Source organism: Bradysia coprophila (genome assembly GCF_014529535.1).
Source record: "Bradysia coprophila strain Holo2 chromosome X unlocalized genomic scaffold, BU_Bcop_v1 contig_45, whole genome shotgun sequence".
NCBI classification, from domain to species: Eukaryota; Metazoa; Arthropoda; class Insecta; order Diptera; family Sciaridae; genus Bradysia; species Bradysia coprophila.
In genome coordinates, this window is record NW_023503339.1 from 563,639 (window position 1) to 577,967 (window position 14,329).

Sequence of the window (14,329 nt, forward strand, 5' to 3'; positions counted from 1 at the left end):
ATTTTAACTCCATTAGAAGTTAAGGCTACTTCAATAACACGTTTGCCATTCCACTATAATGTCTCGAAATGACTATGTTCGAGAAGGCCTCTGTTGAAAATAAACGATATATGCGTACCGTGTTACAGTTAAATTTCTTTTAAATTGTGATATATTTGTGGAGTGGTTAAATTAACGGTTTCCTGTCCCGTAAGGTAGCTTTATATTTGATTTTCTTGGGGAGTAATATCGAATTGTATTTATTGTGACCGGAAACCGTCAATTAAGACATGAAACCCTGATTTCACTTCTTATTTTAATCAAAATCAACTATTAACAGTACGAACGCTGATAATATTATTGTTTCGATTGTCTGGATCCTTAACGTCTGCTTAACTGTTGCAGAGAGCAACACTAAGGGACCCGGTCAGCGCTATATATTAACTGGTCAGGGCGAAATACTTCATTTTGTACCCTGCCTGTAAATAAGTTTGTAATATTCCCGTATGACATATACGAATTTATGCACGAAAAAAATCGAATTTTCTCAATACGTCTGTCGTGCGGTTGTATATAAAATATGTTATTGCCTGTTCCATGCAAAAGTTGACCAGTACATAGCGGTTCTCCCCCTGTGAAAATGGTCCATTACATGCAGTACTTTACGTGAATTCCTTGGTTATATTCAACAAATTCAATAATTTGGAAACATTTTTACAAACTCACTCTAGTGTGACGAGTGAAACTTGCTTGTTGTTCAAAATATTCGCTTGATAGTTTGCTTTTACTTCATGTAATGAAATACTTTCGCAGCATCCCATGTAATCTACTATTTCAGTCGCGCTGAGAGTGGATTATTTTTTAACAACTTCGAACTTCAAATTTCTTACACAACCAAACAACAATTTAGAAGCAAAGTACGTACTTTACCATAAAAAATAAGTTTGCTTCTTACCCGATAATAATAGCATCAAATCCGAAATGGCTAAATTAAATAAATAATAATTGGTAGCTGAAGTGGAAAAGAAAAATTATTGGAATTAGTATTTTCAGTGCATTGAACAATAAAATATTTCGGTTTCTGTTCTCTGTTTACCGGTATGCATAGATTTATTTCTAGAAATCACAGTGCACGTTATCACATTTCCCAGCACACCCGCCACGAAGATGATTGCATAGCAAACGGTAACTGGAATCACAACAGCCATTGAATCTCGTTCATTCCCTTTATATTCGGTCAAATTATCAACCGATGTACTGTTCGATTGCGTCAGATTCAACAGCATGCCGAACGTGAGATTTAGATTTTCAATTTGCTGAATTTGCAGAAGAATCTCCGAATCGAAGGTATAATTCATTTTAATTTCCTGTATGTTTCGATGTCGGCTAATTAATTCGATACAATAACCATAACCATAAACGGAGATTTTATCACAACTTTTGTTTATTTGAAATTGTTTATGTATCAAGTTCCTTTTCATGGCCATGCATTTTCATTGTGAGATTTACTGTTGACGCTATTTTGTTAAACATTTTGTTGAACTTTAATGTTGGTTTTCACTTGATTTGCGTTGGTTTAATGAAGTGGTTTAATTCTGTGATTGTGATACTGCTGGCCTGCAAGAGAAAAGAATGAAATGTTACAATATTAAAGTGTGCTCGTAGCTTGTAGTCATAAGAAAACTTACTTAGTTTAGTAAATAAAATTATAATTTATATTCAAAACAGAGAAGCAAAGCTTTATAGTTTACTGCAGGGCACAACTTAAGTCTTATTTTATTGTCTTCTATGTAGACAGAGAGTTTATAGTCTAGAGGGTAGTAGTGTAGTATACTATACAGAGGTAGGATTAAATTTTATATATATTGAATGCAAATAGGCTTGAAAGTTTGCCAAGTTATTTATTTCCCTGCAAAATTGTTCTACTGAACGTCTTTAAATTGGACCAATTTTCGTAATTATTTGAAAACAGTGTTTACCACAAAATAAGTACCTGGAATTATAGAGAGAAAATTATGGTCCAAGTTTTTCTGTAATTCCGATCACTTCCAGCTCCTTTGATCGTTTTTTTCATATATCGTATGCTCAACATGACCAACCTATACAGAATGCACTACTACTTTTCAATCATGAACAGATAGGAAAGGCCAGCGTCAACGTCTAGGTTTATTTGGAGTTATCGATGCTAGAAAAATCAAGGATAAGTCATATTCTATCAGCCGATAGAGAATGAAACCTATTGCCATGAAGTTAGTATTCAGGATTCTTATATCAAATGTTGATTAAATGTTGATATATCAAGATTTGCGTACTGAGACTTGGGTATATGAAGATTCAAGTTTCCCAGTTTTGGTACATCAAGATTTAGCATTGGTATTAATATCAATAGGATGCAGTGCATCACATATGCGCGTGTACGAGTGAGTACATCTTTTTATTTTAATACTATGTTTTGTCAAGCTTTACGTCTTGAGTTTTTGATACATAAAGACACTTGACAACTTGAGTTCTTATATAACAAGATTGTCACAAATCTTGATAGAAGAATCTTGCGCTAACTTCAGGGACATGGAAAACTGGTTAAGAAAAGAGAATTTATTAGGACACAAAATCTCTCGATTCACATAAGTAGAAAGAAGATGGAACAACATAGGTTGACTCTTATTATTGATCGTATGACTCTTGCAATTCTACGACATAATCACCTTACCAATACAATTCTTGAAACGGTTCTTACTACAATTTGCCCCCTACGCTATAAGTCCACATCGACATTTGAAGAAAATTGGAGTAATAGAAAAATTCTACATCATGTAATGCTTGCTTTTATTGCTATACTACAATATTCATAATAGTCCCACGCATTACCCGTAACAATTTAACGAAATAAATCAGATCTAAAAATCAATGTTCAATGTGCCGATAACAATAAAAAGGACAAAAGTTTTGGGATTTCTTTTATTCCATTTTTTTTGTTACGTATACATAACGTAACTATAATGTTAAGTCGCCATCAAACGTGGAATTTTCATTGCAAAGAACTTGACTAATAACACTCAAACTAATTTATGTCGATCGTCAATGTTGAATAGAGGTAGCATAGTCGGGCGTGCGAATAATGTGTTCTTTCCGGTAGATACGTTAAGCTTGGTCCCGGGAACCGAGCGCGATTGCTCGATAAGGAATTAAAAAAAACTTTCCGGTGGCAGGAATCACAGAATCGCGGAATAAATTTGTATGTCCGAACATATAGTTGTAAAATACTTTTTCAATCTGGAATCATTTCTACATAATTGGTACTACCTAACTACAAAGAAAGGCATTGAATCAATGTGACTGTAATTGCTTCCATATTTTATCGAAAAAATCAAACCAAAATTCGTAATCTACCACATTCACTCTGATTTTGAAATGCTAAAAACTGCGTTCAACCGTTCCGAGAATTAAGATATCCGTAAAAGGTTTGTATCATAAATTTACGGTTTTCTTTCCATCTGACTGTTTTTTCTTCTTCTCCTTTTGAAAATATGCGTACGATGCGACGTACAATTCGTATCACGTATAGAAATAGCAAATTAGGCACTATGGGATACTAAACTCTACTAGCATATTGTATCCATTGCATTATATACGTATGATGGGGGAAAGAGGTAAACATTTTTTTCTATCTTTTATGCATCATAAAACAATCATCTAAGCTCAATATACGGAGATGGTTTCATAGGTTGAAGCTTATTATGTGGGATTTTCCAGTGTTATCCGGCGAAGGTAAAAGTTTTCTGAAAATATGTACAAAATCGGAACTTTTCACTGGATTTTACATCCAGATTCTCTTCGAAATTAGCCATGGGAAGCTGAATTTCAGATCAATCTGAAAATATTTGAATCTGAACTGACCTGACCTAAATTATTCGGAAATCTGAATATAACTGAAAAAAATCCCAGATACACGTGAAGTCTGACCTGCTTTACCTGAATTTTTACTGATCTTCAGATATCAGGTAAATTTAAGGTCAGGTAAAAAATTTCAATTCAGCTTCAGTTCTGATCAGATTCAGATAATCTGAGCTTCAGGTTTCAGATCGACCTGACCAGTTTCGAATGGGCCACTTCGACACGATGTTTTTTTTGTCTGTTAGAATGTTCGTCAATTAACCGATTCGATTTGATTTTTTCAAAATGGGAACTGAAAAACTGTGGAACCTACGCGAAAAAAGAAACCGAAAGACGAGATCCATGGAGATATCAAGCTCTACAATTTTTTAATCACGCGACAAAAATAATTTCGATAAAAATTCTACATTAATTTCTGGCTGCTTGGAAATTTGCAAACTACACACAATCTCATACGACAGACGATAATATTATCCGATTAAGAACGTAGGGGATGTGTTAGAAAAGAATGTGTAATTAAATCATCCCGTCCTTTGAATGGGTATGATGCCAAAGATACACATTGTCAACTCATTCGGTCTTATCAACTAAAATCCAACAAAATTGCTTCTCTATTAAATTAGGACGCTGTAGGCTGCTATTATATATGAAACGCAGAACAAACATCATCAACCATTTCATGATACAATTTCAGTAATCTTATCAAATAGTTGCAGATTTTACCATCATAATTAATTGACGAATTACTATTTGTTGTGTGGTCGGTTGTTGTGTTGTTACATATACTAAAATGTGGTGATATTGAATGTTATGCACCAATTCACAGAGTGAATGTTAATTTGCAAATCTTTGACATTTCACTAACCGAAATACTCTGCAACTTAATATGAACATTTCTATATCGATTTCTTCTCGAATTGGTAAGTGTCGTTTGGGCAAACATTTCCCATAATAAGATACTCTGTTATAGTTTTTGGTGATTGTGAAATTGCTGTTCAAATGTTCAAATAATTATTTCCGATACGAGGACTGAAGTTGTTGTTGCGGCCGCATTTCTGAATCACCCCACTCCCACACACAGCATACTAATCATGCCGTCAGAACTGAAAAGATTGTATTTATTCACGCTTATGGTTCACTGACAATATTCATGACTAAATTCACAAATTCATGATAAAAAAACTTGCGACAGAAAATAGCTGAAAGCTTTAAAAAATGAAAGAAAAAAACTTCTGCCTGTTTCGTCTGTCGTCACCGCCAAAATCATTACTCATGCTTTTTATATTCGAAAAATTTTCTGTGTTTCGTAATCAGATCTCATACCACATCAGAAAATAACGAAAGGCTTTTCATTAATGTATATTATACACTTGTGTCAATTATTTTTTCCTATAACATCATCAGCTTGGTAGTATAATGTAATTTATTTTCTTCATCATTTATATAACCCACTGGACGAAAGAATAAGAGAAGGAACTGTGAGTGTGGATACAATAACACAATGTATGATGTGCTCATACGTCATTTACTTGCCACTGAAACGTGCTGCCGTATTTTCCATAGATAAGTCTCTCAGATTTTTTTTCCTCAAATTTTATTCGTTACTAGTATTTTTCCTAAATAGTGTTAAAATATCGCGTATTTCCGACATCGTTTACTATAAACATTGTTCCTAACTTATGTCTAAAAGCCTTTTTAGCAAATTATCACCCCCGGCTCGTGCTGGACACCACTCATTTGCTAAAAAGCGTTTTAGCATTCGTTAGGAAAATAACTATTTGCATTTTTGATACAGAGAACGACATTCAATTTAGTAAGTATCTTATTATGCATGTACCTGTACCAGCTTATTCGTATTCCTACACGCCTTTCTATAAGGGTATGATAGTACTAATCCTTTATTAATAAAACACGTGTCTAAGTTAAGCATGTATAGTAAAATGTATCAGCTGATTTGTACAGATGATACAAGCTGTATTTAAAATGTTCCCATTCTTCTATTTCAAAACCTAGTTAATCGTTACCAGCTTCGTTATATTGCATTCAGTAGATTGTAAATGTAACTGCTTTATGCAATCGGTGACCGTATCTGTCTGTGTATGGTTCGATGAGAACAGTTCATATGCCAACCATTCCAACAATCCACGAGAATATGTGACATTTGAGATATTTCTTTTTCAAAGTTAGAATTTTCAAATATTTTTTTTTTAATTTCAAATATGAAAACGATGAGACGGTTGGCTCTAGGACTGTCCTAGTAGGACATTTTATAACTGAAAAAATAATCTTACCATACGTTTTGTATAACGTTTTCAATGTAATTGTGTTGGTGACCATTGACCACCCAAGCAAATCTTGAAGATGAATACAATGAACAATTTGTTTCACATCACATCACAGTCTTCAGCTAGCTTTTGTGAAAATGAATATGCTATTCATCGCCACCTCCAAACATTATTCTCGTAATAATTTTGCTACCTGCAAATCTTTTGATGGGATCGATACATTTAATTTGATTTAAATTGAGCCTTTATGAGAATACTGGAAGTCTAAGTAAATCTGTTTCTAAAGCTATGATATTCCTGACCGTTTTGGCTGAAATTTGAAATATTATTCGAACGAGACATATCATTTCCTCCAGAGATTTTTAACTGGGTACGTACACGTACAACCGTTATTATTTGAGTAAGAAAACCACATCACCCTATCATCAAAGTATAAAGAAAATGAACCAAACCCAAAAAGTGATTTATTTTAATCCATTAAAATCAAATCCTTGACATTTACTTGTTTGATCCCTTCCTGTAACCTTCACATTGTCGTCATGAATTCAAATATTCAATATTCTGAGCTGAGCTGAGGATGTTCCATCGTATATTTTGTTATATTTTCCATTTCCACTTTGTCACAATATATTTTGTATTTAGTTCTAAAATTTCAAAAGTTACATTTATCTGTACATTTTCGGCTTAGCATTGTCAACTCGTTAATACGGTTGTTAGAAATTTTACGGTTCATATTCTGCCATAGGTGATTAAACTTGAAATGATAAAATTGTTGTACCAGATGTTTTCAGCAAAATAATGTTCGTTAGCAGAGAATACGTTTATTGGTTACAGGAATGGGTGGTTGAGTAAATTGTATGTGCCGCTAAATTGTTAGGCAACTTAACAACATACAGTCAGAATGCTACAATTATGTGTTTTACAGTCACAGTCATATTTATGAAGTGAATTTTCTTTTTACCTATTTTGGCTGTACCAATACCGTAGTTAGGATGTTTTAGAATTAGTGGCAAATGTAAAATAGTTTTACTAAAATGTCAATTGATTGCAGAGCAGAAACAGATAGATATTAGATAGATAATGTAAGTATCATATAGCTGGTGGCGTAGCACGTCTGAAGGTAAATCAAATTAAAGTGATCGACTCTGCGGATTTTTAGTGTAATTCTGTACTGGCAAGCCGAGTTTATGCGAAGCGTAATAAACATTTCAAATGCTCGCTATGCAAGTCTACACTCTACACTTGTTTTCGAATCTTGATACAATGAAAATTCTTAGAATCAATCATATTAATTTGATTAACCTTTAGTCCGTACACAGCCAGTCGAAAAAAAACATTTAAAATCCAATTGACATGCTAAAAATACCTTCGAAAAAGAAAATTCTTTACCATAAAATCTAAACCGATGCACACTCCCTTCAATCAACTGACTCATCAACTTCAATTCATAAGCAAAAGTCTAACGAAAATCGTGAGCTTTTTATTTCATTTGAACGTTTCAAAACGTTTAGCATACTTGACACTTATGATCTTCTAAAGGTTTTCATGGTGGATTAACAATATAAATGAACTACAGTGTTGCTGACTGTTCCTGTTTCAGCAGAAACATGATGCATTGAAAGTGACGCTTCATGAATATAACGAGAGAAATTTGGCTTTTCAACGAATAGTTGTCAAAGGCAATACCACAGTCGCAACATCATTACTATTCAAATTGGAAGATTTAAATCTTTTTTGTTCCAAGCATTGAAGTTATGAAATCTGGGAAACGTATTCTTATTCGACATGCAACGTTCACTACTCCCATTGATGATAATAATATTTTTACTGAAAGTTAGGGTCTTACGGATGAAAATCACTCGACAATGCTTTTCACAAGATTTTCACTATAATTGAAAAATGTAAAACATAGTTCCCTTCAAATGTAAAACATAGTTCACTTCGTATAGCAAAGTATCGCAAAGCTGTTTTGAATAAAAAAAGAAATGAATTCAAATATTCAATATTCTGAGCTGCTAAGGAAAACTCGTTAATACGGTTGCTAGAAATTTTACGGTTCAAATTCTGTTATAGGTGATTAAACTTGAAACGATAAAATTGTTAGAGAAACCAAGACCATTTTATGATATTTTTATAAGTTCAAAAATTTATAGAGATAATCAGTCAGTCAATGGACCTGACCCACCTCAAAGCTGGTTCCTACTATTGAGGAAATTAAAGCACCTTACACATTTTATAGTCCTCGGTAAGACTTCTTCGAATCTTTATTGTAGAACAATCTTGAAGAAGGACTGGGAAACTAGTATCATTGTCAATTGCCATCTTTTCAAGCTATTAAACTGCCTCAATGCTGACAATATTGCAATGCAATTGACGATACATTACTGTTTTTATAAGTACGGAAAGTTTTCTTCGTGTCTTCATGTATGCAAAAGTTGTTAACAATGACAAATTAAATGTTCTTTCAAAAATAACAAGAGTTCCAGAAGTTGATCACTACCTAATATACACTGATAAATAAAGTCGAAAATATTATTTGTGGATCCTCTAGCAACTTCAGGTGGAATAATACAGGAACTGCAAAGTTTGCAGTGCAAACGTTAAAAGAATTAGAGAAACGAAAAACACGATCAAAATTACGCGTCACTTCACCGCTTAAATTCAATTTCAATGTTATTGTTCTAGTCTTAATAACCAGCTTACGAAGATTCGTGTATATTAATTCGATTGGTCTTAAGTGATTTCCTGCTTCTACTACGTGGAGAAGATTTCACTGTTTGTGTAGACAAGGTTATGGTTGTTGAAAGGTGAAAAACACAATCCATCTTGAGGAAGGACGCACATGTTTAATCTATTGCTGTCACCTTGGTCTGCTTCCATCTCTCTCCGCAACGCATGCTTCAGTAAATTTAAATTACTATGACAATTTCAGCCTAACGCACACATTATACGAATTTATTTCTTTCGTTGTAAATCAATTAAAATACAATTAAGGAGATAAGTTTAGTTATAAAATGATTTGGTTGGCTCTTTACTTTGTTTCCATGCCATTAAAACGATATGTTCAAAGAGAGTAGACATATGAAAGTGTATAATCTTTAATACCACTGAGAGCTTAAAGGAACAGAAAACCTAGCGTGCTATTCGACTTCATTGTGATTATATTTTGTTTCGAACAACATCCAATAAATCCTACTGGTAGGATTTATTATCCATTCTCCGATAAAATTTATCTATTGCACGTGGTGTTGTGTTAGTAGAGGTCCTTGTACAACAAAAGTCATAAAAATAGTTCACTTTATAGTAGAATGGTGCGCTTTGGACCAGTGATTAATATTGGTATCCTGAGTCCAAAAAGATTAACACCCCTCAAAAAACCCCACCCCACCACTCACAACCCCTCACCAAAGATTTTAGTGTAAGGGTCACTTCAATGAATTATTGTGAAGCGTCTGTCAATGCTAGACTGTCGATATGGGGCTTAAACGAAAGGTAAGGGTTCATACTTTTTTTATATGGCCAAACGCTTTTCAATTTCTCCATTTTCCTCATCAATTTTCCGAGTTTTCCATGAAAATCTATGAAATCTCAAATATGAAGGGTAGTGAATACGTTAAAAAAAATTTTGTGTCTATATCCTTCTGCAATTTGGTTATCCAATGACTTCTTCGCTAATTTGACGAAAAAAATTTAAATAATGTGCCATAGACTAGGAGATACGCTCAGTTTTCCACCACCAGAAAATTTCATTGAAATACTTTTTACATAGAACTGATTAAACATACGAGCAATGTCATTGAATTTGCTAGATTATCATAGGAGACTTTACTGACGCATTTATTGAACTCTAGGAGAAACCCATACACCATTAACATCAGATCACCCACCACCCACTCCTCCACTATTGAACAAATTGAAGAAAAATTTTAAAATAGAAAGCAGACTATTTTTGAACTTACGAATTTACGCTGTAAATGTTTGGGATATTGCCTGCAATACCTTTTTCAAGGTGACAGTGGAAATAATTAAGAGTAAGTACGTAAAATACTACATTTTCAAATAAATATCGTTGTACAGTTACGCTGCAAAAATGGTGCAGAGGCAGTTTCTGTCTACGTAATAAAAATGATTCAAATGTCCCACATTCAGCAATATCTTCACTCACATTCCATATTATGTGGTTTAATTATTTGGATATCTTTTATGAATGAAGCTTCTGGTAGCACTACATTCTCTTTATTTTATTTACAACTGATTTATTGGAACATTATCATTGAGAAGCTCGAAACTATCTGATTTGCTCTACCATCAAAAATACTCGTCTGATACCGTAATAAATGTATCTACATTATGATATTACGATAACAAATACGTCAGAAAAAACAATATCTGGACACGCTGTCACTTATTTTTGGCACCGAAGATCATGGTCTCGAAGGTGGCTAGTTCGCCAGTGGCTTTTGTGCCCGGCCTCGGCTGTTATGTTGATTCAATGCAAAGAAACGTGACGTTCGAACAGGCTAGTTTTGTGAAATATCAGCCTGGACTAAATGTTTCAATCATATGATAGGGACAGTGATCAGAGCAATAATGTTGTCTTATCAGCTATCATTAGCGAAGACCTAAGACGTCAGCCATCTCCATAGGACTGCGAGGTGCGTCTGTAGGTCCTAGAAATTAGCTAGTCATACGCACCCATTTGCTCTCCTGTAGTAAGGCAATGGTGTTAGTTGGAGATGAAATGAAGAGTGTGGTTACTAGTGGTACACCAGATGTTTGGAGATGTTAGGAGATTATTTCGTTCCTAGAAAGTTTGATGGAATCATCTCCACGGCTGGTTATGTTTATTGGTCTGCTATTACGTGTATTACGTGTCTATTACGGCTATGGCGGTCTATTTCGCGATAATCATCTTCAAGCATCTACCATTTTCAAAAGCAGTTAAGTCCGCTGCCCATATAGAACGTGAGACAGAAAGAGACAACTATATTTCCTCTTCCAACGTTAGAAGAGTTAAGAGAATGATGGACTTAACTGCTTTTGATAAAAAACTCGATAATCTCACTATCCAATGTCCAACGGATACAAAATTTTTATGATGACAGGGTAGTACAATGGATCACAAGATCTGTGTGCATCGATCAAAAATCATCGTAATATAATTGATTCATAAAAGATATCCAAATAATTAAACCACATAATGTGGAATGTGAGTGAAGATATTGCTGAATGTGGGACATTTGAATCATTTTTATTACGTAGACAGAAACTGCCTCTGCACCATTTTTGCAGCGTAACTGTACAACGATATTCATTTGAAAATGTAGTATTTTACGTACTTAATTTCCACTGTCACCTTGAAAAAGGTATTGCAGGCAATATTCCAAACATTTACAGCGTAAATTCTTAAGTTCATAAATAGTCTGCTTTCTGTTTTAAAATTTTTCTACAATTTGTTCAATAGTGGAGGAGTGGGTGGTGGGTGATCTGATGTTAATGGTGTATGGGTTTCTCCTAGAGTTCAATAAATGCGTCAGTAAAGTCTCCTATGATAATCTCGCAAATTCAATGACATTGCTCGTATATTTAATCAGTTCTATGTAAAAAAGTATTTCAATGAAATTTTCTGGTGGTCACACCCCCCCTGAACAAAAATAAAGTTTTACCGAAAATGCACCCAAAAATTGATTGCTGTTCTAAATAGAGGGACCCTAGAGGAGTTCAAAACGATGGTCCGTTAAGCTGGACCAGATGCTTCCCCAGCCCATACAATTTTTTCCTTAGTTGTATGGGTGTGGGGAAGCATCTGGTCCAGCTTAACGGACCATCGTTTTGAACTCCTCTAGGGTCCCTCTATTTAGAACAGCAATCAATTTTTGGGTGCATTTTCGGTAAAACTTTATTTTTGTTCAGGGGGGTGTGTGGTGGAAAACTGAGCGTATCTCCTAGTCTATGGCACATTATTTAAATTGTTTTCGTCAAATTAGCGAAGAAGTCATTGGATAACCAAATTGCAGAAAGATATAGACACAAATTTTTTTTAACGTATTCACTACCCTTCATATTTGAGATTTCATAGATTTTCATGGAAAACTCGGAAAATTGATGAGGAAAATGGAGAAATTGAAAAGCGTTTGGCCATATAAAAAAAGTATGAACCCTTACCTTTCGTTTAAGCCCCATATCGACAGTCTAGCATTGACAGACGCTTCACAATAATTCATTGAAGTGACCCTTACACTAAAATCTTTGGTGAGGGGTTGTGAGTGGTGGGGTGGGGTTTTTTGAGGGGTGTTAATCTTTTTGGACTCAGGCTACCAATATTAATTACTGGTCCAAAGCGCACCATTCTACTATAAAGTGAACTATTTTTATGCTAAGGACCTCTACTATGTATTGTTCTGTGTTGTGTGGCTATAGTGTTGATGGGACTATTTTTCAAAAAATTTTAAATATAATTTTTTCGAAATTCGTAGAAATTTTCAGGATACTCAAGGTCACCTTTTTCGAAGAAATCTTTTGTCGAGAAATTGGGACAATTTATAAAATCTCAAAATAGTCCCTGGCTGGATTCGATGTAATCTCTAAAAAGAATTACGACAAATGGTTTCTATTGCACTTAATAAGTTCATTGGTCACATTGGTTAGATGAGAAAAATGTGGTTGGAATTCAAGATTTCGCTTGATTCTATTTTTTAAGAAGTATATGAGATCTACATGACTTTAACATGGGCTGTTGCACTACTTCGCCTGAATTCCAGTAAGTACGGTTTGCATTATCTGACGTACACGCTACGCTACATGCATGCAATTCCTTCCCATCACTCATCACGCTAGGAACACCATCAAAAAGCTAGCATCAAAACGAACAGGGTGACAAACAATTATATTTCCCCACACATCTTGGGGATTACGCTTAGAGCTTCAACAAAATAGTTGAAAATGATATTTGACTCAGAAAAAAAACGCTCGTTACGCTTCCGTCACGGAATTTTCGTTCATACTATTAAATCATATACCCTTATTATATCTGTTTAAGGGATATTATAGCGATAAACATTAACTATTTACGCATCTGTCTTGGACAATTCATTTTCGGCGACTTCGATTGTTATAGCAGCGAGGAAATGGTTACATGCGAAAGATTTGAAAATCAATCGTCCAAGCCTGAAACGTACACAGCTTTGCATGCTCGCGTACGAAAGGTCGCATTTTTAGCCCCGTACGAAGTACTAGGGGCTTATAAGAACACCATGCCGTTTGTAACATGTGGAATTCGAAGCAGACGGTAGGGCAAAGCATTGTCTATGATTATAGATGACGAATCCACAATAAAAAAAAATGTCTGTCCATCCGTCCGTCTGACTGTCTGTGTACACAATAACTTGTGTAAAACTCAACCGATTTCAAAAATTCTTTTTTTTCCTGATAGGTAATGACAATAGCAAGACCCCATATGAAAATGGGCATATTCGGGTCGACCACTCCTGAGCTGTGGCCCAATAAGTGTTTTAGGGTTTTTCGAAGATATCTACGGCATTTTAAACGCTGCACTTGTAAGTGATATGTCAAATAAAAGGTATTTACAATACCAATCGACAAAAAAAAAGTTTATGGAAATTTGATGACCGACTCGTGAGTTAGAGCCCTAGAGGTGAACCAGGTACTAGGAAATAGGTATTGACCGTACCAATCAGGGAAAAAATGAAATTTGGTTCACCGGATCGTGAGCTAGCTCACTTGGAGTGAGCTGATATCCAGCTACTCGGCAGTACTGTGAACGTGGTGTATCTCGAGTAAATTTTGACCGAATTTCATGATTTTTTTTTTATTTGAAAGGTATTAATGAATGTAAATCGTCAGAACTCCGGTCTCCTAACCAAATGGCTACCGGCGGCCATATTGGATTTTAGTAAAAGTGATGTATCTTGGCAAAAATGGTACATAGATAGTTTCTGTTAACAGATAAGTAATTGGTTATGTGTGCGGGGTGTTTCAGGCATTACATATATCACGCATATGGACATGGTGATAGAAAAACTTTCTAACTTGGGTTCCTAAAATTACTTCGTAAATTTTTGTTTTATTTGAGAGGTACTTCGTATGGGCTTTCGTAATTGCGCTATGTGCAATTTTTAAGATGAATATGAATACTTTCATTAAAAATGCAC

At 34.6% G+C, this 14,329-nt stretch overlaps 1 protein-coding gene across 2 annotated transcripts in view; it reads right to left on the reverse strand.

Annotated features, from left to right (window-relative positions):
• The window catches only part of LOC119070065 (pyrokinin-1 receptor-like), a 94,106-nt gene that overhangs the window by 35,342 nt on the left and 44,435 nt on the right, over positions 1-14,329 (reverse strand). For both annotated transcript variants that reach the window (XM_037174360.1, XM_037174358.1), the window contains exons 2-3: positions 1,076-1,596; positions 935-991 (exon numbers count right to left, since the gene is read on the reverse strand). In XM_037174360.1, coding sequence (XP_037030255.1) covers positions 935-991; positions 1,076-1,466 — 448 coding nt within the window. In that variant the 5' untranslated portion in view covers positions 1,467-1,596. The remainder of the gene's footprint in view (positions 1-934; positions 992-1,075; positions 1,597-14,329) is intronic.